Below are 23,535 nucleotides of genomic sequence, written 5' to 3'. Positions count from 1 at the left end.
AATTACATTTAAATACACTGGCTAAAAGCTCTGTTTGAGCCTAACGTTCGTGATAAAAACACCAAGTCCCTGACTCAGAAGGGCAGAGATGTTTGACTGCTGATTACTGAGACTTCTGACGAGGAAACTAGCTTTGGGTTTTAACCGGAGTGATTTACTTTGACTCGGGCGGGAGCCAAATTACTCCTCATTGTTCATTTTATGCCAGTGTCCAGCCTGCCGTCGTGGGGTGTGCACTGCTACGGCGTCATAAATCTGTCACAGTCTCATTCATTTAAACAAATTGGTTGAGACCTGGAAATGATTCTGAGATCCGCAGGGGACGGAGAGAGGAGGGGCTCCACAACCACCTCGCTGTCGAAAAAGCTAATAAATAAAACCAACAGCTTCCTCGTTCGTTGTGCTTCCATCACTGTCAGGAAACCCATTAGGAGGTGGTGTGAAATGGCTCCAGTATATTTCACTTGGTGAGCACTTTCTGATATGTGATCATTTCCCTCATTATTATACTTATGACACATTTTTATTAATTGGTTGGTATTTATAGCTTTGGTCATGTCATAAATAAACAAATCATTATTAAAAAAATGTCTGTTGTATCAAAAATAGTGTCCCCCATCAGGATCTATGAAATAATGCTGGGTTAGTGGGTTTATAACTGTGATCCAGTGTAAAACCTAAGTGGCTGGATCAGAGCCAACCTCCTCCTCGATCCTTTTAGCGTTTCCATTTAGTTCAGTGCCTGGCAGGATCCACTGACCTAGCAAACTAACGCCCATACCACTCGGAGGCAGCAAAATCATTACTTTAACTATTTACCAAGTGCCAGTGAAATACAAAACAAAATATGGCTGTAAAAAAAGTAGAAAAACAAGAAAAGCCAACTAGAACAAGATAAACCTGAAAAGAGCTGAGAAGGTTGCTCCTTTTCTGTTTACTGTTTGTTTACATGCTTGTGACAATTAATGAGAAGCATAAACTCAAACTCAAAAGGGACATAAAGAGGCCCGGATGTCTCCTTGTTGCAGAAGTGTCCCTGGTAATAGACACGTCCCAACAGATGAGTGCAGTAAAACCATGCTGGATCCCGCTAATGAAAATGTGGCTTATGTATCCATGTATATGGTCTTAATTAGAGATTAGATTTGTTGAACTGAAACTTAAAATATCCCAAGAATTTAAAGTTGAAATTTAATTAAATTAAATTCAACTTTTTTTTATAAACAGGACCAAATGCCATGTCAAGGCACTTCAACAATACAGTTCAACTAGTTCGAAAGTATTCCAATAATACAAAGCCCATGAAATAAAAATAATAATAATTACTGCTAAGAAACCAAAAGATTACATCAAATTTTTCCTTTGATACAATCCCCCATCCTGAGCAAGCACCAGGCGACTGTGGAAAGCAGAAACTGCCATGTAACAGTAAGAAACCTCTGGCAGAGCGAGACCAAGGAATGGGTTATGACTGGGAGAAGGGGAAAGGATTCATGGAGGATAAACTGTAGAAAATGGGAATAAACGGGTAAGAAAGGATAGGACATGGGCTCACTATCTACCTACGAGAGAATGATAAATGAACAGTGCCATTTATCATACAGATACTAGCCTTTTTGAAGCTTCCTTTGTCAGTAGATCCTTTGGTTGATCTGTTCCCACATCTGCATGCGTGGTGTCAGGTGTGTGATCTTTGCTCCTGTCTAACTCACATGGGGTGACGGTTAACTGAGGTTTATCCAAACTTTCTGTTAGGGACCCTGATTGGGAAGGGAAGCCTGACTGTGGTGTTTGTGCTAAGGTATCACAGCTTCCTGTTTTAGATGTCTCTGTTGGCCCTTCTGTATCACTAGCATCTGGACTTTCAGTTCTTCCAGAACCCGGGGAAGGTTTGTCAGATTCTGGCTCTTCAAATTCATCTACAGGTTTTGGACTTTCAGGCGGGGGCTGGGATGTGACCACGGTAGGTGTGGATTCAGGTTTGGGAGAGTCTGGGCTTCCAAACATTGAGCTCAGTTTCACGCCAAACATAGATGAAGCAGGTGATGCTTCCTCCTTTCCAGCTGGCTTTTCATCCTGGAAAATACCAGCTGAAAGGTTTTTAAAACCTGAAAAGAGACCACTCTCTGGCTGTTGTGGCTGTGGAGTCTTGACAGCAGTGGCTGGAGGTGCTGTGGTGGAGAAAAGAGATCCAAAAGATGATGCGCCTTCTGCGGCTGCAGACATAAAGCCGAATTTAGGTGTAGTCAGACCTGGTATGTCAAATACGCCCTTGGTGTCAGCTGTATTAGTTGTGGGTGGTGCAGCTTTGTCAGACACATCACTAACTGTTTTTTCTGAATCCTCAGCATGGTCATCATCTCCTCCTTCTTTGACAGAGCTGGGAGTTTTTTCTACACATTCAGGTTGAGAACTTTCTTCTGCCTCTGTTTTGTCTTTTTGTTCTGCCTCCTCCACAAGTCCTTTTTCAGGTAGCTCAGAGTCCTCTGTAGTTTTAACATCTCCAATTGTGGGTTCACTTTCAGCATTTGACTTCTCTATGATTTCAGAGTTTGTCACATTTTCTGGGGGATCCCCTTGTTTAGACTCTGGAACCTCAACAGATTGTTGAGATTCCTCAGATTTTGTCGTCTCGGGACCTTTGAACATACCAAATAGGTCATTGGTAAGGGATTCTGACGCAATGCTACTGGGAAGGCCAAAAAATGAGCTCTTCTGTTGTTGTTGTTGTTGTTGTTGTTGTTGTTGTTGTTGTTGTTGTTGTTGTTGTGGCTGACGAGGAGCAGGTGATGATCCAAAAAGTGATCCTGGTGAACTAGAGAAAAAGCCACCAACAGCTGATGTTTTACTTGGTGCACTTGGGGTTGAGAACATTGACATAAAGCCAGAAAATGGAGCTGGTTCCGGTGGTTTTTGTGGTACTTGTTGTCTTGGTCCAGCCATCCTTGGTCCAGCCATCCTTGGTCCAGCCATTCTTGGTCCACCCATCCTTGGTCCACCCATCCTTGGTGCTCCCATTCTTTGTCCAGGTGGACCAGGAGGTCTGGCCATGCCTGGTCTGGGCTGTTGCTGTATAGGAGGACCAGCAGGAGCTAATGGGCTGCTCCCAGTTATTTGTTCTTCGGTTAAAGGTGAGACCACAGCAAGAACAGTACCACCTTCAGATGTTTTATCTAATTCCTGTACAGATTCTGCAGTAGCCTTGTCTGTTACTTCAGTTGGCTTCTCTGCCGATTCAGGTAAGACTTTCAAATCTTTTTCAGTTGAGATTTCTGATTCTGAAACTACACTAACTGTACTCTCCACAGATTCTGCAGGACGTTTCTCTGATGTTTCTCTGACTGCATCAATCACAGATGTGTCTTTGGCTAAATTTTCTACACTTGCAATTGCAGTTTGTTCTTTACCATCAGCTATCAAAGTCTCAGCAGATGAATTTTCAACATCAGCAACAGGTGGTTTTTCTTCACTAGCAACTCTTGAAGCCTCCTTTGGCAATTTTTCAGCATCAACCATTGGTTGTTCTGCACTAGCAGCTTCCAAAGCCACCTCGGGGGATTTTTCAACATCAGCAACTGCAGGATGTTCTTCAGTAGCAACTTTCATTTCCTCCGTTGATGGTTTTTCAGCAATGGCTGTTGCAGTTTGTTCTTGATCAGTAACTTTCAAAGTCTCATCAGTTTGTTTTTCAGAAGGCAGTACCTCCCCTTCAACAACAGCTTTTACTTGTTCCTCTATAACCACATCAGAGCTTGTGGGTTCTTCTTTCAAAGATGCCATTTGAATAGTGTCATATTTGTCTGTTGGGCTTTTGATACCATCCTTGTCAGTTTTTTCATCTGTAGCCTTCATTCCTAAAGTATCAGTTTCTGCAATGCTGGACTGAACTGCATCATCTTGCTGCTCCACGACTGTCACTTTCTCTTGCAAATTAACAGTCATATCTGATGCATCTCTGATGGGGGTTTCCGCTATCATTGAGGCATTTTGTTGCACTGTGCCATCTTTTTCCACACCAATACAAGGTTCCGTTTGGGAAACAGAGCATTCTGCACCATTTTTAGTGACATCTTTGGTTGGGTCTTGGACATCTCTAAAAGTCTGCTGTTCTTGAGGTTCCTCCTTACCCGATGATGAAGAAAGAGGCTCAGGTGGTATAGTTTTAATGGCTTCAACATGATCATCCTTTGTTTCTTTGGTTTCGGTGGGTTTCTGCTGTTCTGGCTCTGGTTTGGTTTCCTCCAAGAAAGACATACCGAAGAGGCCAAACCCAGATTTAGATTTGTTACTTTCAGAATTCCCACCAAGTGAAAACACAGAGGAAACTTTAAAACCACCCTCAGATTCAGGTTGATTAGAAACTGTGGATGGGGCTTCTGATGTTTGCTGATTTGTCCCGCCAAACATGGAAAGCAGTCCTTTCCCTGAGATCTCTGGACCACTGGGTTTTGGTGATGTAACAGTTGGCCCAGGTGGATGTATTTTAGGCCCTGTTTGCTGCTGGGTACCAAGACCACCAAACTTGGAAAACAAACCAGTGCCCGGGGAATCTTTTTGAGCTGCAGAACCTGATAGGATGCCACCAAATAGAGAAGATCCAGTGGATGGCCCTCTTGGTGAGGTATCACCCCCAAGATTACCTTTAGCAGTGGGTGGTTGTTGAGGTGCAGATCCACCAAACATTGAAAACAGGCCTTTTCCAGGAGATTCTTTGGGTGGAGGGCCTCTAGGTTGCACACCTGCAGGAGTTGGTCCCCTTGGGCCATGCAGTTCTTTAGGAGGAGGGCCCCTAAGTTGCACACCTCTAGGAGTTGGACCCCTTGGGCCAAGAGGTTCTTTGGGTGGAGGGCCTCTGGGTTGCACAGCCCCAGCAGGTGGACCTCTTGGGCCAAAAGGAGGCTGACTAATTGAACCACCAAACATAGAGAAGAGACCTTTTCCCTGCGGCTCCTGTGGGGCTGACAGTGGCGTTGTGTCCTTCGACTCAGGTGAAGAAGAGGCATTTGACCCACTAAACATTGAGAGCAACCCTGTCCCAGAAGTCTCTTTGGTAGATGAGCCAGGTAGAATGCCACCAAGAATTGATAATCCAGTTTGTGAAGGTGCTTGTTGTGGGGTTGGTGTAGAGCCACTGAACAGAGAAAATATACCTTTTTCTGCTTGCTTACTGGATGAGTCACCCTCAGGTTGATCACTCTTGATAGCAGAACTATCTTCCTTGATTACATTAGTTTCCTCTTTGGGCAGGTTGATGGCACTGGACTCAGGTGCCGTTTGAGTGATGATATCCTTTTCAGGTTTTTCTTGAATCTCTTGAACATCTCGAGACAATTCAACATCTGAAGCCGAGGATTCCTCTTTAAGTGATGATTGTTTAAGACATTGATCTTCTTCAGGCAATACAATCTGTGAAGATTTGCTTTCATCCTTGTGACCTGATTCTTGAAGTACTTCTACAGCTTTTGGTGGTTCTATTGAACTTGTGCTTTCAGGCTGGCAGACCAGCTCACTGAGGGGTTTAACTTCTTCAAGTGGTGTTATGTCTGCCGTTGGCTCTGTGTCTGTGAGGGTCAGCTGAAGTTGTGGCTCAGGAACCTCTGTAATCTTTGACGTAACTTCCTCAGCCTCAGCCTCTGAGATGGTAGCTTCTATAGTTGAACTTTTCTCAGTCAGGATGTCCTGCAAGTGTTGTTCATTTTCCTGTATATTATCTGCTGTATTTGGTGTAAGTGACGACTCTGGGGTAAGTGGCGACTCTGGGGTAAGTGGCGACTCTTGGACAAGTGGCGACTCTTGGACAAGTGGCGACTCTTGGACAAGTGGCGACTCTAGGACAAGTGGCGACTCTTGGACAAGTGGTGACTCTTGGACAAGTGGCGACTCTTGGACAAGTGGCGACTCTTGGACAAGTGGCGACTCTTGGACAAGTGGCGACTCTGGGACAAGTGGCGACTGTGGGGTAAGTGGCGACTGTGGGGTAAGTGGCGACTGTGGGGTAAGTGGCGACTCTGGGGTAAGTGGCAACTCTGGGGTAAGTGGCGACTCTGGGGTAAGTGGCGACTCTGGGGTAAGTGGCGACTCTGGGGTAAGTGGCGACTCTGGGGTAAGTGGCGACTCTGGGGTAAGTGGCGACTCTGGGGTAAGTGGCGACTCTGGAGGGAAGGTTTTATCATCTTCACCAGGAGCACCAATAGATGCTTTGATGCTGCTATTTTTTAGAGAGGTATCACATTGTGCAGCAGTGCCATCAAGTAAAATCTCGTTAGAGTCCGAAGGTGTGAATGCACTTGGAATGGTTTCTTCAGAGACACCAGTCTCTTGCAAATCAGGTTTGCTAGATTCACTGACTTCAAGGTCATTTCTCTCTTCTTCTGGTGAACTTGCTGCTGAGACAAAAATATGGGGCAATCTAACATAAGGTGTTTGCTCACCTGGTTCATTTTCTGTACCATAAAGTGGGGCTTCTGGGGAATTAATACTAATGTAGATTGACCTTGGCTGTTGTGGGGTGGCGACAGAAGAAAATTCACCAATTCTGGCAGTGACATCAGCAGACTCGGTGGACATAGGTTGTTTAGTCTCTTCTTCACTTTGCTGTTGTGACCTGTCTGGTTCTGACACTTTTGTGACAACAGGAGTCTCCTCAGCAATTTCCTTTGATGTGAAGTCAGTTAATGTTTGCAAAGGTTCACCTGAACCTACAACACTTTGAATTCCTCCATGTGGCATGATATATGGTAGTTTAACTGGTAAAGTCTGAGGAAGAGGCAATTCTTTGTCTGCTATCTCCACAGTTTCCATTAGTGGGCTTGCATTTAATGTTGCCTGTGGTTGCTGATACTCGTGGGAAAGAGAAGAAGTTGAGGTATTCGTCTCTACCATTCTAGAAACGTGGGTAATGGGGACGACTGCCTCTTGTTTAATGGCAGACAACTGCAGTGGAGTTACTTGTGAACAATGGACTTGTGGTTTAGGCACAGTCTCGATTTGGTGAGATACAATAGTAGGTGTTGTTGTTCTGACAGCCGGGTGTGACTCTGAACCACTAAACAATGAAATCAAGCCCTTAACAGTGGTCCCTCCTGCTGGTGCTAAAGGTACCTGCGGTCCTTGTGATTCAACTCCAAAGTCCTGCCTCTGAAGACTACTTTTTACTTGTAATACAGGCACTGGGTAGTGACTTGTGGTGGCTTGTGATGTAACTGTGCTAACTGGGGATGCATGCTGAACTGAAGGAATGGTACTTGGCGGTACGGATGGAGTGTGATAATGCTGGACAGACACATAGCTTTGGCTTAAATCAGGTTGTTTTGAGATGTGGTGAGGTCCTTCTGGATGATATGGAGCAGCACTCAGTACAGGTTCTGTTACTCTAGGTGGCAGAGGAGAATCAGTTCTTTGGCCGCCATGTGTTTGCTGAATAACTGAACCAACTGAGGCGGGAACAGTTTGGATTCCACGGTACACTTGGTGGGTAGTTTGAGGGGAAGACCATGGCATTCTACTTATCGTTCCACTTTCTTCACACTCCTCATAACTCCCATAGCTGTCCACGGTTGCCTGCTTTATCAGAATTTTGGGTCTGTGGGTCATGTTAACACTCATGTCTTGTTTTTCTAGTTGGTGAGCTTTTGGCCAATAACTCGCATCAGATGAAGTTGTACCAATTTCTACACCAGGATGCTGGTATTGCTGTTGGGTAACTAAAGGCTGCGTGTGCAGCTGAGGTGTTGGAGACATCTGTTCAGGTGTCTTGGATTCCTGTTGATATGCAAGGCTAAGTGACGGCTGGCTAAATCTCCTGTCACGTGTAGTTTGGGCAGCAGGATGCTGAAGAGGCTGCATCCTCGTATCGACAGGAATCATAGTTAAAGATGAAAAGGTCATTGGCTCGGTGTTTAATCCTGTTTCTGACCTTGTTCTGTAATGTATTTCAGGCTGGATGCTACTCCATTCATCAGAAGAATATTCCCCATATTTCAATGACTTATTAGTTTGAGGAAATATGTCATTGCTCACCTCCTTTGCTGGTATATACTGTTGCTGACTGTACACAGTGTACTGACCTGGTATAGAAACATAATGCAAGGTAAAATCCTTTGCAACTTGATCCTCTACCACTGGTGTTTTGCTTTGAAGATCCATGGTTAGGTCAACAATACCCACAACCTTTTTCTTTTCCAACTGTCTTTCAGTTGGCCTTCTCTCAGAGGTTTCTTTCTTTGCATTTTTATTTGTAAAGTTCATGGGCTCGCCATTCTTTTGTTCAATCTGACTGCTTAATAGATTGGTTGTAGTAGGGCTGTCTTTTGCTGAGAAGTCCACTGGCATATTTTGTTGCTGCGGGTCCTTGTAGGTCGTGTTTTTCTGAGAAAACTCTCCATTGAAGTGACAGGTGGATATCCGTCTATGCAACGTTTCATTTGTGTTGACTCCGCTCAAAACTCGTCTACTTTGTTGACATGTAGGTTGCTCCACTATCAGCGGTACACCAGCAGAGTCATTTCTAAACACTGTTGTCTTGTTTTTGACCAGCGGCACAATTCCAGCTGGCGGGACAACAGCAGTTGTTTCAGACTGTTTCTGTTGGGATTTTGGAGACATGTCTAAGAAACCCTTGACGGCATTGGCAGGTGCAGATGTTTCTCGACATCCAGTTTGTACAAACACCTTTTGGATCTGTTTCTGTGATTCTACCACTGTGGGCTGTTGCCTTTTAGACTGCTGCTGGGGTTGCTGCATCACCACAATTAATGGGACACCGGCAGAATCATCTTGGGAATATGTTACACTTGATCGTCTTGAACTTACCAGGGAAACTGGATCAGTGTAGTGTGCCACCACATCAGTTTTGCATGCCTTCATTGACATATCTAATGTGCCTTTCACAGAGTTTGCTGGAGACGTATTGAGTACATGCAACTGGGAACTGGACTGAGGCACACTAGAACGCTGAGCTGCCATGTAGCTGGGAAGTGGCTGCTGCACAACAGGGGTAGTTTTTCTGTCTGTGATTTGCTGTTCTTGCACTGGGACCACATTTTTAGATTGCATTTGGTTCGTTAACTCTACTGGAGAGGGTTCAACTATCAGCGAAAGACCGACAGATTCGCTCCTGGCAACTATTCCTTTTCTTGGCTTATTAATAAGTGAAATTGCTTGATCTGGAGTACACTCATTTTCATGCACTGTTGTAGCTGGAGTGGCTTGAGATGGCTTGGGTGACATATCCAACACTGTGGCAGTGGTATGCTTTATGGATGTGGAAGTCTCAAGTTCTTGTTTTGTTACTGACGGAGGTAAAATAGATTGATTTGACAGGATTAAGACCCCGGATTTGCTCTGCCAAGGCTGTCGTTGATCCGGACCAGACTCCGAGTGGCACTGAAGCCTATTCTCTACCTTAAGGTGCGGACTCACAGGTGTATGCATTTTTTCAGAGGGTATAACCACATTAAGAACCCCTTCTTTCAAGGGATCAGAGGATTTAAAGGTCATGTCTTGTGCAGCCTTGACTGAAATAGCTGGTTCCTGCAGAGGAGCTGAATGAATACACTCAGGATTTTGTGGCAGAGGCTCCACGCGGTAGGTCAAGTCAATTGATTCACGATGGCTAGATATTTTGTCAGTCTCCACAAGAGGCAGTGGTTTCTTCCTTGTCAGTGACACTGCCTCGCAAGCGGTATCGTTTGACTGAACAACAGATTGTTGCGTCTGCAGGGTGGGCGTCTTGACAGACATATCTAATGTTGCTTTAATCAAGTTTGCAGGCGCAGTGGTCTTCTGGTACTGTTGAGCGTTTTCACGAGATTGAGAGCAAACCGGTGTAGCTTCTGGTGCATGAGTGTGACCGGGAGTCCTCTGGATAAGACCAGTTGTGACTGCTGGTGGACTTAGCTGTTGGTGATCCTGGATGTCCACTTGCTTTCTCATGACAGGACTCAACAGTGGCTGGGTCGCCACCGTTTGGGTTGCCACAGTTTTTATAGTTTGTTTGAGACTGTCATCCAGATTAGTTGGTGTAACTCTAGAGCTTGTTGTTCCTGATATAACATTGGTATCAAAACCTTTCGGTAGTTCAGGAGATGGACCAGCTAGCTTGACTGAAATAGCTGGTTCCTGGAGAGGAGCTGAATGAATACACTCAGGATTTTGTGGCAGAGGCTCTGCCCGGTAGGTCAAGTCAATTGATTCATGATGGCTAGATATTTTGTCAGTCTCCACAAGAGGCAGTGGTTTCTTCCTTGTCAGTGACACTGCCTCGCAAGCGGTATCGTTTGACTGAACAACAGATTGTTGCGTCTGCAGGGTGGGCGTCTTGACAGACATATCTAATGTTGCTTTAATCAAGTTTGCAGGCGCAGTGGTCTTCTGGTACTGTTGAGCGTTTTCACGAGATTGAGACCAAACCGGTTTAGATTCTGGTGCCTGAGTGTGACCAGGAGTCCTCTGGATAAGACCAATTGTAACTGCTGGTGGACTTAGCTGTTGGTGATCCTTGATGTCCACTTGCTTTCTCATAACAGGACTCAACAGTGGCTGGGTCGCCACCGTTTGGGTTGCCACAGTTTGGGTTGCCACAGTTTTTATAGTTTGTTTGAGACTGTCATCAAGATTAGTTGGTGTAACTCTAGAGCTTGTTGTTCCTGATATAACATTGGTATCAAAACCTTTCGGTAGTTCAGGAGATGGACCAGCTAGCTTGATTGAAATATCTTCTTTGTTCTTGCCAGTGGATTTGAAATTAGTTTGCTTCGTCTCTGTTCCTGTTGAGGAACCTTCGGAGGAAGGTAACTGGCCAATTCTAACTTCTGGCCGAGATGGTCTCCTCCTCTGTGGATCAGTTGTCCAACCCTTGTCAGTCTGAGAGACCACTGGACTTTCCCGTATTGAGCTCACACTGGGATATTCTGGAGTTGGCATTTCAACGTCCTCGTCCTCATCTTGTTTCGTAAGATCTACAGCAGTCTTGTCAGTCATTTTCACATTAGCCTTAGAATCTGTCTGCTTTTTCTCTTTGAATCTTTTCAACTTGTACTTTGTAAAGTCCACAATCTCATTTCTTTTCGTAGACTCTACATCGGTCTTAGCTTCATTTTTTTGTTTGATGTCTTTGTTTTTGTTCATTGAGGAGGAAAAGTCGAGGACTTTATTGGTTGCTTGTGAGCCCGAGGAAGAGATAAATGAGCTCTTGTTTCTGTTGTAAAGGTAGGCTTCGCTATAAGTACCTGAAGTGTCATTCAGGATGTGTAACTGTGGTGTGAATTCCTTTGAGGGCTTTGGCAACTGTTCTGAAGACTGAGGGGATATTTGGCACACTGTCGAGGTGGTGCTCTCTTTGCTAATGTTACATATCCCTGTGACTGGGCTCTTATTTATTTGTGATATTACTCCAGGTTTTTCTGCTTGAGATGGCTGCCTTGACAGCTGGGATCTCCGTCCTGAAGCAGAAGGTACATTTGAGGTGGATGTTACAGCTGCACTACTGACAGACGTTGCCTGTGGTGAAGGAGCAGCCGTGCTGACTGATGTAGTAACAGTTGGCGTGGCAGGCAGTTTCTTTCCTGGCTGTATGGGCGATGGTATTTTTGAAGCTGGAAGGGTCCCAGATACAGTTTTTGAAGTTTCTGGAAGCTTGTTGGACACTGATTTTGATGTCACAGACGCTGAAGGCAGTGTTTCCACTTTACTTGCAGCCTTTCCAACAATTCCTGAATGTAAAGAGGTTGGCTTTTGTCTTGATAGGTCCACGTGTGTATCATCTACATGAGCAATCCTGATTTCAGGAATTGGTGAGCGTCTGTTTTGAGGGATTTGTGTTGAATGAAACCCAGGAGAAGGCCCAGATGTTGGTCCAAGCACATCGTTTAGCCCCTGATCCTTCCAGTACGGCCCTCCGTGTCCACCTTTCAGAGACTTCAAACTAAAATCAGCTGGTTCCAGCGTCTCCTCGTAGTAACCGTTAGCATTTTGCACCGATTCAACCTTTATCTTCTTAAGTTTGTACAAGGTGAAGTCTACAGCTTGCTCAGCTTGATGAGATACGGACTCCTGAAACATCTGAGAAAAGCTTTCCAAATTCATGTTCATGATTTTTTCACCCTTTCTAAGTGCATATGTTAGATCCATCGGTCCATCAGGTAAGAGGATGTTGTTCTGCTCCCGGCCTGGAACCCAGAAACCTTTGCCCTCATCATTGAGGGGGATTTTAAAGCCACAAAGAGTCACTTTATCGGCTTCCTTTTGTTTCAGAATGGTAGCAATATTTTCTGTGATATTTCCCAGAGCTTCCATATCCTCGTCTGTTGCACAGGCGTACAGGTGCCGACCAGATTTGTCCGTTAAAAGAGAATAAATGTAGTCTTGATCTGTGTAAACATAATAACCACAGTCCCCCACCTCAGCCGGCCACCACATTCCTTGTTCCAGCAGTGAAATCCATTGCTGGTACCACTCGGTATCATCAAATATCGTCTCTTCGGCTGCGTCCCCTGTAACGCCTGCAAACCTGCTTAAATCCAGAGCACCTTGTCGCAGGTCCACTGGACCCTTTTTTGTGGCAAGTTGTTTTAAAAACTCAGTTGCTGATTTAAGATCAAAGTCTTCCTCTCTTAAATGATGGTTGGCAGCACCTTTTTCCACTACTTTGTTGAAATCCTGCACACCGCATTCAGTGAGCGACTGGCACCGGCTAAAGCGCTGTTTTGTTTTTTCTGTGGACAGGTTTAGAGCACTCCCGCTGGCAATCCAAGGCATCCTGTTGCCTTCGAGATGGTTCAGATGGTCACAGCTACTCCAGGGTTTTTTGTCTCTGCAGGTCATGTCAAACAAAACAACGTCCTCATCTGGCTCAAGAAAGCGGTTTCTGCTCTCAAAGAGCTGGGCAGCGGCATCTTTCCAAGGATGCGATGGTACATTGAAATCAGTCAAATTCATTTCTTGAGGCTTTAGCTGGACGTGACACTGAGGTGCTGTTGCTGCGGGTGGTATGTGACTTTGGCTCGCCTGGTTGGCTTCCTGAACTTGATTGGCAAGGGCTTCAGCAAGGACATAATCATTGAGTTGTTGCCACAGGAGAGCTTCTATCAGACACTGGTTTTCATACAGCTCCGGGGGAATAACGCCGTGCTCCGTGAAGTTGTATAGTAGATCCCTGTAGCCATACTCCCCTGATGTCCCATACAACAGACGTTGAATTTCCTCGAGATAATGCTGCGTTGGGGAAACTGTAGGAAGCCGCTTAACATGAGACTGTGGATGTTCTTCACGGGTCTCAACAGCTGGATGAGCTGAGCCCGCTGTGGTTGTGAGCGTTGTTGTTGCTGTTGTACTTGAAGATGCGTCCTCCTTACTCTTTGGCAGTAAACGATCACTAGGGCTCTTTTCCTTTTCCTTCCCAGTGGTGATGCTGTCATCAGTGCCTGTTTTGAAAATGCTGGATAACAAACCAGGAGATGTGGCCCCTGTACTGGTTTTTGCTTCCTCCTTCCCAGGCTGGGCCGCGGGTTGTTGCTGCGTCTTTGACGGCGGCTCCTCTGTGCCGCTAAAAAGACCCGATAGGAGACCTTTTTGAGCCGGACCTTTTGAGTCTTTATCTGCGGATGCTTCCTGAGAGGAAAGTTTCTCCACCGGTTTAGTTCTCTGAATCTGTGGTCGGCCCTGACTGGCACGTGGTGGCTGCTCCTGCTGTGCTGTCTGAGGACCCGCCTGGTCTGTGGCTGACAACGGCGGTTCCACGGTAGCTGAAATTTTGCTCAAAAGACCAGAAAATAATCCCCCCGACTCCGGCTGGGGTGGATTTTGCGCTGGTTTAACAGCCGGTTCCCTGACCGTAGCGGGTTGTGGTGCTTGCTGCTCCTGAGGAGCGTTGTCACCGGCAGCGAGCTTCATAATACCTGAGAGCAGGCCTCCACCCGGACTGGGCTGCTGGGCTGCAGTTTGCTGGTTGCTCGTCGTTTTGTTTGGCTGCTGCTGTTGCTGCTGAGGGGACGACTGTCCAAACAGACCAGACAAAAACCCTCCTTGCTGGCTGGTTTGGGATGACTGTTGACCTGCAGGCTGAGCTGGTTTACTTCCAGCCTGTGTGTTCTGCTGTTGAGGTGCATTATCACTAGGTGCCAATTTATTAAAAAGCCCTGACAGTAAACCGCCCTGCTGCGGCTCTGGTGCAGACGCTGCAGGCTGTGACGGTATCTGGTTTTGCCTCCGCAGAGGTTGTCTCCCACCTTGCTGGGTCTGCTGCTGGTTTGGCTGACTGCCCGGTGGCTGCTGCTGCGCCGGAGGAGTGGCGCCCGTCGAAAACAACCCAGACAGAAAGCCTCCCTGTGGGTTTGGGGGTTGCTGGGGTGCTGGTTTTTGTGCCTGTTGCTGAGCTGGCTCACCCCCCACAGTGGGCTGGGGAGGAGCCACATCAGTTATTTTGTTAAACAAACCCGAGAGCATCCCTCCAGGACCGCTGGGGGGCTGTTGAGGAGGTACTTGGTTTTGCCGCTGAAGGTTTTGTCGATTGCCTGACTGCTGCTTAGGCTGGTTTCCAGATCTGACGCCCTGCTGCTGGTTTTGTGACGACTGGGGAGGGTTTGCAGGTGGCGGGTCTTGGCCCCCAATTCCAAACAGGCCAGACAGGAAGCCTCCTTGACTGGGAGGCACTTGCTGGGGAGCAGGGTCTGCGAGTTTCAGCAAACCTCCAAATAATCCACTCGGCTGAGGTGCTGGCGTTGGTCCTTTCGGGGGTAGTTTTTCTTGTTGCTTTGGTTGCTGATCCGAGGCTGCAGATTGCTTCTGTTGCAGTTCTGCTTGAACTTTGTCTGGGAGAGGTCCTTCTGTCGAACCTAGTTTCAGCAGTCCCGCCAGAAGCCCCTTGGACTCCGCCGCAGGAGCTGTCCCTTGGCTGGAGCTTTGTTCAGGTGTTTCTTTGTTCTCTGTTTGGTCAGTTACTTCTGGCTGTGGCTCTGGACAGGGCTGAGCTGGTTGAGACACAGTTACCGTATCCGCTGCCTTTTTCAAGAGTCCGGATAAGAGTCCCCCTGCAGGCGGCTGTGAAGCAGGTTGACCTTGAGTTGGAATTTGGTCCTTTTGGTCTCCTGGCGACGTTGACGACGACTGATTTGTAGGAGCTGAGACCGTGTCTGAGGCAAATTTTAGAAATCCAGACAGCAGCCCTCCCGGCTGCTGTTGGGCCGAGTTCTGTTGGGTTTGTGGAGAGGACTGGGAAGGTGATGAGAACAGACCTGAGAAGAGACCACCCTGTTGAGGTTGACTGCTCCCTCCCTGGGTTTTCTTGTCAGCTGAAACATCTTCAGTTGAACCCAGTTTTAGCAACCCACTCAGAAGTCCTTGAGGCTGCGGGGCGTCTGCTTGTGACGGCTGCTCCGCTGGCTTGGAAGGAGCTTCCTCCTGAGACGTGACTTCTGCTTCAGATTTCAGACCTGCTTCAGGTGCTTGCTCCTGAGAAGAGTCCTCTGCATCGGGGACAGTCTTCTCTGTGGCCTCGGGGACCGTCTGTTCAGCAGGCGTCTCAGTTTGACCACTAGGTTTGGTTAGTGTCACAGTGGGAGTGATTATTTTCTTTGCAGGTTCCTTTGCTGGTTCACTTGGGGCCGCCTTGAAAAGGTTGGAAAACCAGCCGGTTTCTGCGTTTCCTTTTGGTAGATTTTCAAGTTGTGCAGTGCGATTTGGAGAGGGGGACCTTGCTGGCGTAGGGGACGGACTTTTTGGAGGGGTGTTGGCATCTTCACCAGTTGCAAACTTAAGTATCCCTGACAGCATCCCCCCTTCTGGCTTTGTCGGAGTTGCTGCAGCAACATTTTCAGAGAAGAACGGGAGTTTGAGTTTGCCGCCTAAAAAGGACTCTTCTGCAGGCTTGGTGTCACTCTGCGAGGGACTTTCTGGAGGAACCGCTGATATGAGGGAGGAGAGGGATTTCTTAAAAGGACTGAAGAATCCGGTTTCCTCTGAACTGCCCTCACGCTTTGGTTCAGATGCTGGGGATGCTCCTCGTTGCAGAGTATCAGGTAGCTCCCCGGATGACTCAGTCTCTGGAAGCAGTTCGACCGACCCAGTGTCTAGTGACAGCTCAATCGATCCGCTCCCTGTATCTGGCAGGAGTTCAACTGATCCAGTCCCCGAGCCGGGTCGCGTCTCGCCTGAAAGCTGTCGCTCTGCTTGCGAGTCCTCTCTTCTGGGAGAGGAGGGTCTGCTCGGAGACCCCTGCTGGGAGTCTTTGCTTGCAGCAGATGGACTTCTTTGCTCTGACGGCTGAGGAGACGGCTCTCTCGATTGAGGCGCGCTGGAGAAGAGTCTCAATGGACTTAGCCTCCCCAACATAGACTCAAACCCAGAGGCGGGTTGGTTAGCTGCTGTGCTGGCCTGCGTCTCTGCGCCGGCTTGTGACGATGTCTGACTAGCATCGGCCGGTTGAGCGGGTTCAGAGGATTGGAAAGGCAAAAGAGATTGAAGGGAAAACTTCTTCTCTGTAGTTGGGTCCTGAGAAGCGGGAGGAACTATGGCCACTGGTGGAGAGGTACCACCGCTCCTGGGGATAAATGCCAGCAGCTTTGAGAAGCCCGAGTCGGGTTGGGGTGATGCTTGGGGGGTAGGCAGTTCCGTTGTGGTGGCACCAGAGCTTTCTGTGGCCTCGGTATTGGCTTTAGGGATGAACGAGAGCAGCTTTGAAAGACCAGATTCCGTCTGCGGTGGCTGGGGGGACGGCGTTGTGACGGAGGCTTCCACCTCAGTCGGTGACTTGGCTCCTGTGATTGTACTGAACAATGAACTGACTGCATTTTTGACTCCAGCTATGCCCTGCTCAACAGCGCTATCCTCCTTCACCTCAGCTTTGACCTCAGATTCAACCTCAGCTTCAACCTCAGCTTTGACCTCAGCTTCGACCTCAGCTTTGACCTCAGCTTCGACCTCAGCTTTGACCTCACTGCTATCATTTTCTTCAGGCTCCACACTTTTAGCGTCCATCGGCAGCGCCGGAAGCTTCCTTCGAGGTGCCTTGGGCATCGATTCATAGCTGTTGATCTCCTCTTCTTTTACAGCCAGGTATTCAGACACAGAGTCAACTAAACTCCGCAGTTCTCCCATTGGATCTATATATTCCTCTGTGGGTTCGTCTTCAGGGGACAACATTGGGTCGTAGCCTATTCTCGCTCTGCGTGAAAAGCCTTGTCCTCCAAAAGAGCCCGTATACTTGTCATAGTAGCAGCTTTCGTACTCGTGGCTGGCGTCTCCCTCGGTGAACGTCAGATCGTCTAGTTCCTCCTCAGAACCAAACGAGTACTGCATCTCATCGGATCCGACAGAGTTATATTCGGTCCGGGCCCTGATCTTTGAAGCCTCCTCCCAAGCAGCCTCCTCCAAAGCAGCCTCCTCCTCGCGAAAGGCTGCATAGTTCTCCAGCGTGTTCTCTAAAGCAGTTTTGGCCCACAGTCTCGTTTTGTAAAGGAGGTTTTCTGTGTCTGTCTGCTGTCGCAGCTGCTTGACAGATGGGATTATATCAATTTCAGGAGGGGAAGACTCATCCTCGAAGCTGCCGGCTTGCTTGTAAACTAGGCGTACTTCTCCGCTGCTGAAGCCGCGCCTCTGTTTGCGGGTCCCGCCGCTCACTTCCAGCGTGTCCTCAGGCGACAGCGCGTCACATTCAACCGTCTGATAGAACCGACTGCCTTTAGACTCGCGGCTGTCGCTGATCCGGTAGATGATGCTTTTGTCTTCATCCTCCCACATTTTCTGCTCAGCATCCAAATAGTCATCCAACACACCCGCGTCAGGCACTTTATATTTACTCTCCCAATCGTCCACACCCATACCTGAGTCCACGGGGATTATTCTAACACCTTCACTGTTTGATCGCCTGGATTGGAGTTAAAAATAAAAAAAAAAGGTGCCATGCAGACAGCAGCGGAGCCAAGAAACAGAAAGACAGACAGAAAGCATTAGACCCAAAAGAAACAACAGATACTGCAAGGAAAGTGCACATGCAAGTAAAGATTACGAGCTGTAAATGGATTAAAAAAAGACATGAAAAGATGTTAAAAGAAAGTCTATTTTTCCCAGTTAATAAGCAGCTTTCACATGAAAATATCTTTGATAACTGTCCATCAGTCTATGATTTCATCTCTAAAATGCAGATTTTCTCTGTTGAAGCAGCACAGAGGAGTTTTTTCATGTTAACAGAGGAGTTTCAGTTACTTTTGAAGTAATATTTGGTCACTTTTGGGAAGCGTTGTCTCACTCTCGTGGTTTTTCTGTCTTTACTGTCAGAACAAATCAGGACAAAGCAGCTACAGTAATGCTGGGCTCCCCTCCCGGTCCTCTCTTGTGACATCGTGCGGCTTTACGGGACGACATCACACCATGGCAGAGGAGACCAAGAAACTCAAGAATGAGCAAGAGCCAAAACAAGAGGAAACTGCAGGAGGAGCCCCTGGGCCAGTAAAATGAGAATAATGGCTCCTCTTTGCTGCTTTATATTAAGAAAGCCAAAGTTCATTTGAAAAAAACACCTTTTTCTGATGAAATATACATTTATACAAACGTCAGATGCTGAGATTTTGCATTGGCAGCAGAAACATTCACTGCGTACAGCAACATTAGGTCTGTTATTAGACAGGAAGCAGTGTAAACCTTTGTCTAATTTCAGTTTCAAGTTAAAGTGAAAAGTACCCTGGTCTGTCTGCAGAAAGCCTATCAACGCTATCACATGAGTGGGAAAAAAATAGCAGTTTTGAGTACTTCTGCTCGCATTTCTTCGGTTATTCCCTCTCTCCATTGACTTCATGTGATTTTGGTCGTTTACACTCCTAATCGTCTAATAACGATCTGGGGTCGTTCATTTGCATTGATAGCTCCAATGTTTCCGCTCTTCTGGTAACTTGATTCCTGAAGATGATTTCAGAGTCTCAAGTTCAGAGTTTCAGATTGAAATCAGTGAAAAATTATGTTCTTTAGTGCTTTAACCATGCATTTGACCCCAGAGTGTGTGTGTGTGTGCGTGTGTGGGCCTTCATATACCTGTGCCCCCTCATTTCTCTGTAATCGAGCTCATAGCTCTGCACAGAGTCGGACTCTCTGGACGGGCTCTGATGGTGGAGCCTGCGGCCGATGGGGTACTGGTGGACTGACGAGTTGGTCTGAGGAGTGTTGTGGTACCGCGGCGGTCGGTTGCCAGGTTCGCTCCGGTAGTCACCGTCAGGCTCGTCCATCACGCTATCACGATCATCAACAGCTAGCAGGGAACACAATCAAAAAGTCTCAGGTGAAGCATTTAAACCCTCCTTTGTCCTGCAGAGGTACCACCAGAACATCATTCATCCTGAATAACTGGTACCGGACTCAAAGGGCTTAATGTGATTCAACCAAAAGCTCCACTGTTGCAGACTCAAAAAGTTGTGAGAATATGTTAAAAGACTATCAGATGTGTGAACGAACAGCGCCCTCTTGTAGCAGTAAACACACAATACAAGCCCACACGACCTGAGGTATGTGAACCGCTTAAAAAACATCAATTTCCAAACAGAAACAGAAGATAACATTAAAATAAAATAACAAAAAAAACTGTGGCATTTCAATCACAGTGAGGAGAAAGACTGGAGCGAACATGCAGCGCCGTACGTACGTTGATGGTCATTCCATCCAAAATAACTCCAGCTGCCTGGTGACACGGAGGCGATTCATGAAGAAGAAAAGTAAATCTCATTACTGACGGATCAAAGTGGCAACTTTAACTGGTGATGGCTGAATGAGACTGGACACACCAAACGATGGGATGAAGTCGCGTGGAGATGCGAAAAGATGGAGACGACAAAACTATATTCTGATTTACCATCGAATAAACTTTAATTTGCACCACAGCGGTCAAAAAACAGCCGACATCGTACTCCATGTTACAGTTTACTCTGTCATGTTATACTATTTAAATGTTGTTTTACTACCCCTTTATATGTAGATATGTATATAATTTTAATTGCGCTGAATTGATTTTATTTTAAATTTGTTTCTATCAAAATGCTGCTGAGACACTAACTACCCCAGCAGGAGATGTGTGGCTTGTTTAAATCCAGGTCCAGGATGTGACTTGGATACTGGACCAGACTCTGGGGTACCTTGGCCGGGTCCCTGCTCTGCTCGCTGCTCCGTCCCAAATACCTCCGGTAAGAAATTGTTTAAACTGCAGGCCGTTAATATTTTAACCCATCTCTGCAGCTGAATTATTCAAACTTCTAATGTGAAATAATTGTAATCCCTTTTCATCACACACAAGTAAGAATATGAGGAGAAACGGTTCCTCTGTTCAAATTAGTGACAGGGAAGTGAAACAAAGATCCCATGAAACACACGTAAAAGAGAATTTATGAGCGTGGCATGAAAATGGTTTCAGATTTATATCTGCAGACTTACAGCACTGGGAGGGCACAGAGGCCATGTTTCTTCTGTGGACTTCATCCTGTGGCGGATACTGATGTGACCATCAGACCAAAGTGGGGGGAAAAAGAAGGAGAAAACATGAAGAGACTGAGAAGGTAATGAATTTAACTGAATTATGGCGCAACAAAACGACCAGCTTCCAAAAACGCTCTGCGCTGTAATGACCCGTGTCCGCCAGCAGGGGTCAGTAGAGGCCTGAAACAGCGCTGAGAGGACGATGCTGAGGCTGAATTAAGAAAAATTAAACTTAAAAAGAACAACATTTAAAAAAAAAAATCTGCTTTTCTTTTCTCTGACCTGCTTGTATGTATTTCCAAACAATATATTTTCTAAGTTTTTACTTCTTCAGTTGCATCTTTAAATCAACAAAACTGTTGCCCTACGGTAAGTAATTGGTTTAGGACCTAAACTTTAGGTTCTTGTGTTATCTGCTGGTGGAAAATCTCACCTGTAAAATATAATTCCTAAAAAAAACACCCACGTCTTTGGGGTCGTGCTCCTGTATCACCTTTGGCGGTGTAGGAAGTTTGAGCCTGGATTTCTCTAAAGTTCAGATTTCAGCAGTTTTGAAAAGATATAATAGCCCCTTAAAACAACAGACTATTTCTAATAAAAAAAATAAGGAAAAGCTTTCCTCCGGACTTCAGCACCAGGGATGAGTGACAGGTTTAAGTCGTGAACAGGGAACAGAAAGTAAACTTACCTCATCGTGAAACTGCATGGTGTTGATCCGCTCCAACTTACTGGTCCAGTACTCAGCCTCATTCTCCGGGATATCTGCACATATTCGTCAGATGGGAGAAACGGAGGCAGAAAAGTCACCAAAATGAAACGGCGACGGGTCCGGGATTGAGGGATACGTCAATGAGTGGATAAAAAGAGAAAACTATCGTGAACAACAAGAGAGAATGCTGCAAGAAGAAGAGGAAGACGAGTGACAGCCGGAGACGCTGCAGCTCCACCCTCCCCTCAGCCGGCTCTCCTCCGTCCTCCCTGACCATCCTGACACCCCCCCCCGTCCTCGCGGCTAAATGTGCCCAAACCTCTCAGGTCATGCATGTTTCATGGCTGAAGGAGAGGTTTCCCCTTGGAAGCCCAGAAATAGAGTTGACGAGCATCTTTGGGACCTCAGAGGTCCTCCCCAACGCCAATGCAGAAGGAAAGAGAGGGAGCAGAAGACGAGGAGGGAGGTGTGAAAGATCGGCCACTTCCTCTCACATCACATCAGTGTTACTTTTGGTGCCGCTGAGTGGTGTAAAAGATTAATTAGGTTTCTTAAGTACACTTCTGATAAAGTTATCAGTATCATTTATTTTATACACGTGAAACTTCCTCTTGGAATTTTATGTTTCCTCCTTCGTGTGTATGTAAAATAATTCAAATCGGCCTCGGAGTTAGGGGAATAAAACCTCAAACGACCATATTTATGCCGCGTCGAAGGTTTTAACAGAAATGGAGGCAAAAAGAAAGATTCATGTGGGCAACACTAAGAACCCCCATGATCTGTTTCTGGACCTGCACATGTTCTCTAACAGGGATGGGAGCTCAGACCTTTCCAAACCCTCAGACAGATCAGTGATGTGTTCTTTGTGGACGTACCAAAGGGCAACTCGAAGCGGTTGTCCAGCAGGACCTGGTGTGGCGTTGGGTTGGCGGTACCACAGATCTGGTCCTCCTTCATTAACACATCGGAGTCCAGATACGTCCACTCGCCTGGTCCCTCCTGGCAGACAGAAGCAGACCCGTTTCAGCATGAATGTAAGACTTATTAAAGGGGGAATTGGCAGTTTTCTACCGTGTCCTAAAACAATAATCGGGTTCCCATTTGCACATCAACAAAGATATTGATTGTAATTATTCTGCCTGTTGGCCATAAAGTCGTCTCCTTGTGATGCGTCTAATCTTGCAGTCCTTCTTCAGCACACAATGTAAAGCCTTTCTTCAGTCCAACTAAGCACATGCAGTTAGTATACTATAATTTAAAGCACTAATAGCTGCTTTTTATTTATTTATTTATTTATTTAAAAAGGGACAACGCACATTGATTGACATGAGTTCATCATGTAAATGTGCCAGATTTAGCCATACAGGCTAATTTACATCTGCAGTCCCTGGTTTCACCAGCAAGGGTCTGAGATTGAGTGTAAGAGGCGACAGACCAAACTTCCTCCTCAGTTCCTGCCTTCATCTAAAGTGATGGACCAGGTAGGATCCACTGATCCAGAAAACTGCACTTCCAAAATAAGCCCCTCTAGGAATAAGTCTAAGATACCTAAATCTGGTCAAATCATCTTAAGTTAAGCAAAAATATCTCTGTCAATTTGGTAAGAAAAATCTTCTTGACTATGCATTATATATAAGGCTGCTACGCTAAAATCTATTTATGTTAAATGATGGTACTTCTGTCTCATAAGGTGTGGAGGCGGAGTAAAGAGGGGGCCATCTGTCTCTGCGTGAAAGTGGTGGCGTTACCTCGTCGGACTGCTGAATGGAGTCCAGCGGTATCAGCGCCGTGCCGATCATCGTGTCCCAGATCAGACCTTTGTTCCATAGCTCCACCACCAGACCTGAATCCAGATGGTTGATCTCGCTGTAGAAACACCAAAAACAGGCATCAACTGCCGGGTCAAAGGTCACTCCCATCAATAAGCCATTGCATCCAGCAGAGGGCGCTACCACCAGTCAGAAGGATAGATGGATAGATGGATAAATAAAGATAAAACAGAGGAGGGTTTCCTTGTTATAGGTCGTAAATACAGCAGATGATAACGGGACTCAGACTAAATTTGATCCTGATTTTCCTGCAGCCGCTCATCACCCAGAAGTGACTTGCAGCAGAGTATCTTTGTCCTCCCATCAGGTCAGAGAAAGCTGCGGCTTCATTGTGGCAGCAGGCTGGAGGATGACAGCCGTCATCTTCTGACAGATCCGTCTCACCGCGAAGCCATCAGCCCAGCTGTCTTCTCTCCTCATCTGCATTTTTGTTTTCACAGTCCCATTCAAATTCATCTCGCCTCAGTGTGGCTGTCAGTCATCTCTGATGGCACTTCACAGCCGGGATGATTGAGCGGAGACAGCGGTGGGTGGGTGGGAGGGTCAGAC

The 23,535-nt window shown here is 46.6% G+C and overlaps 2 protein-coding genes across 3 annotated transcripts in view; both read right to left on the bottom strand.

Annotated features, from left to right (window-relative positions):
• LOC133451549 (uncharacterized) overlaps window positions 1-16,338 on the bottom strand; it is a 51,904-nt gene extending 35,566 nt beyond the window's left edge. For both annotated transcript variants that reach the window (XM_061730689.1, XM_061730690.1), the window contains exon 1: window positions 1,613-16,338. In XM_061730689.1, the coding sequence (XP_061586673.1) occupies window positions 1,613-16,326 (14,714 nt within the window). In that variant the 5' untranslated portion in view covers window positions 16,327-16,338. The remainder of the gene's footprint in view (window positions 1-1,612) is intronic.
• A 13-nt stretch (window positions 16,339-16,351) lies between these two features.
• LOC133451246 (uncharacterized) overlaps window positions 16,352-23,535 on the bottom strand; it is a 47,438-nt gene continuing 40,254 nt past the window's right edge. Inside the window, exons 4-10 of the mRNA XM_061730217.1 lie at window positions 22,906-23,023; window positions 22,033-22,156; window positions 21,137-21,210; window positions 20,407-20,464; window positions 19,021-19,234; window positions 16,466-17,860; window positions 16,352-16,385 (exon numbers count right to left, since the gene is read on the bottom strand). Of these exons, the coding sequence (XP_061586201.1) occupies window positions 16,352-16,385; window positions 16,466-17,860; window positions 19,021-19,234; window positions 20,407-20,464; window positions 21,137-21,210; window positions 22,033-22,156; window positions 22,906-23,023 (2,017 nt within the window). The remainder of the gene's footprint in view (window positions 16,386-16,465; window positions 17,861-19,020; window positions 19,235-20,406; window positions 20,465-21,136; window positions 21,211-22,032; window positions 22,157-22,905; window positions 23,024-23,535) is intronic.

The sequence above is a fragment of the Cololabis saira genome, chromosome 9 (genome assembly GCF_033807715.1).
Source record: "Cololabis saira isolate AMF1-May2022 chromosome 9, fColSai1.1, whole genome shotgun sequence".
NCBI lineage: Eukaryota > Metazoa > Chordata > Actinopteri > Beloniformes > Belonidae > Cololabis > Cololabis saira.
This window is presented reverse-complemented; position numbering and strand designations above follow the sequence as displayed.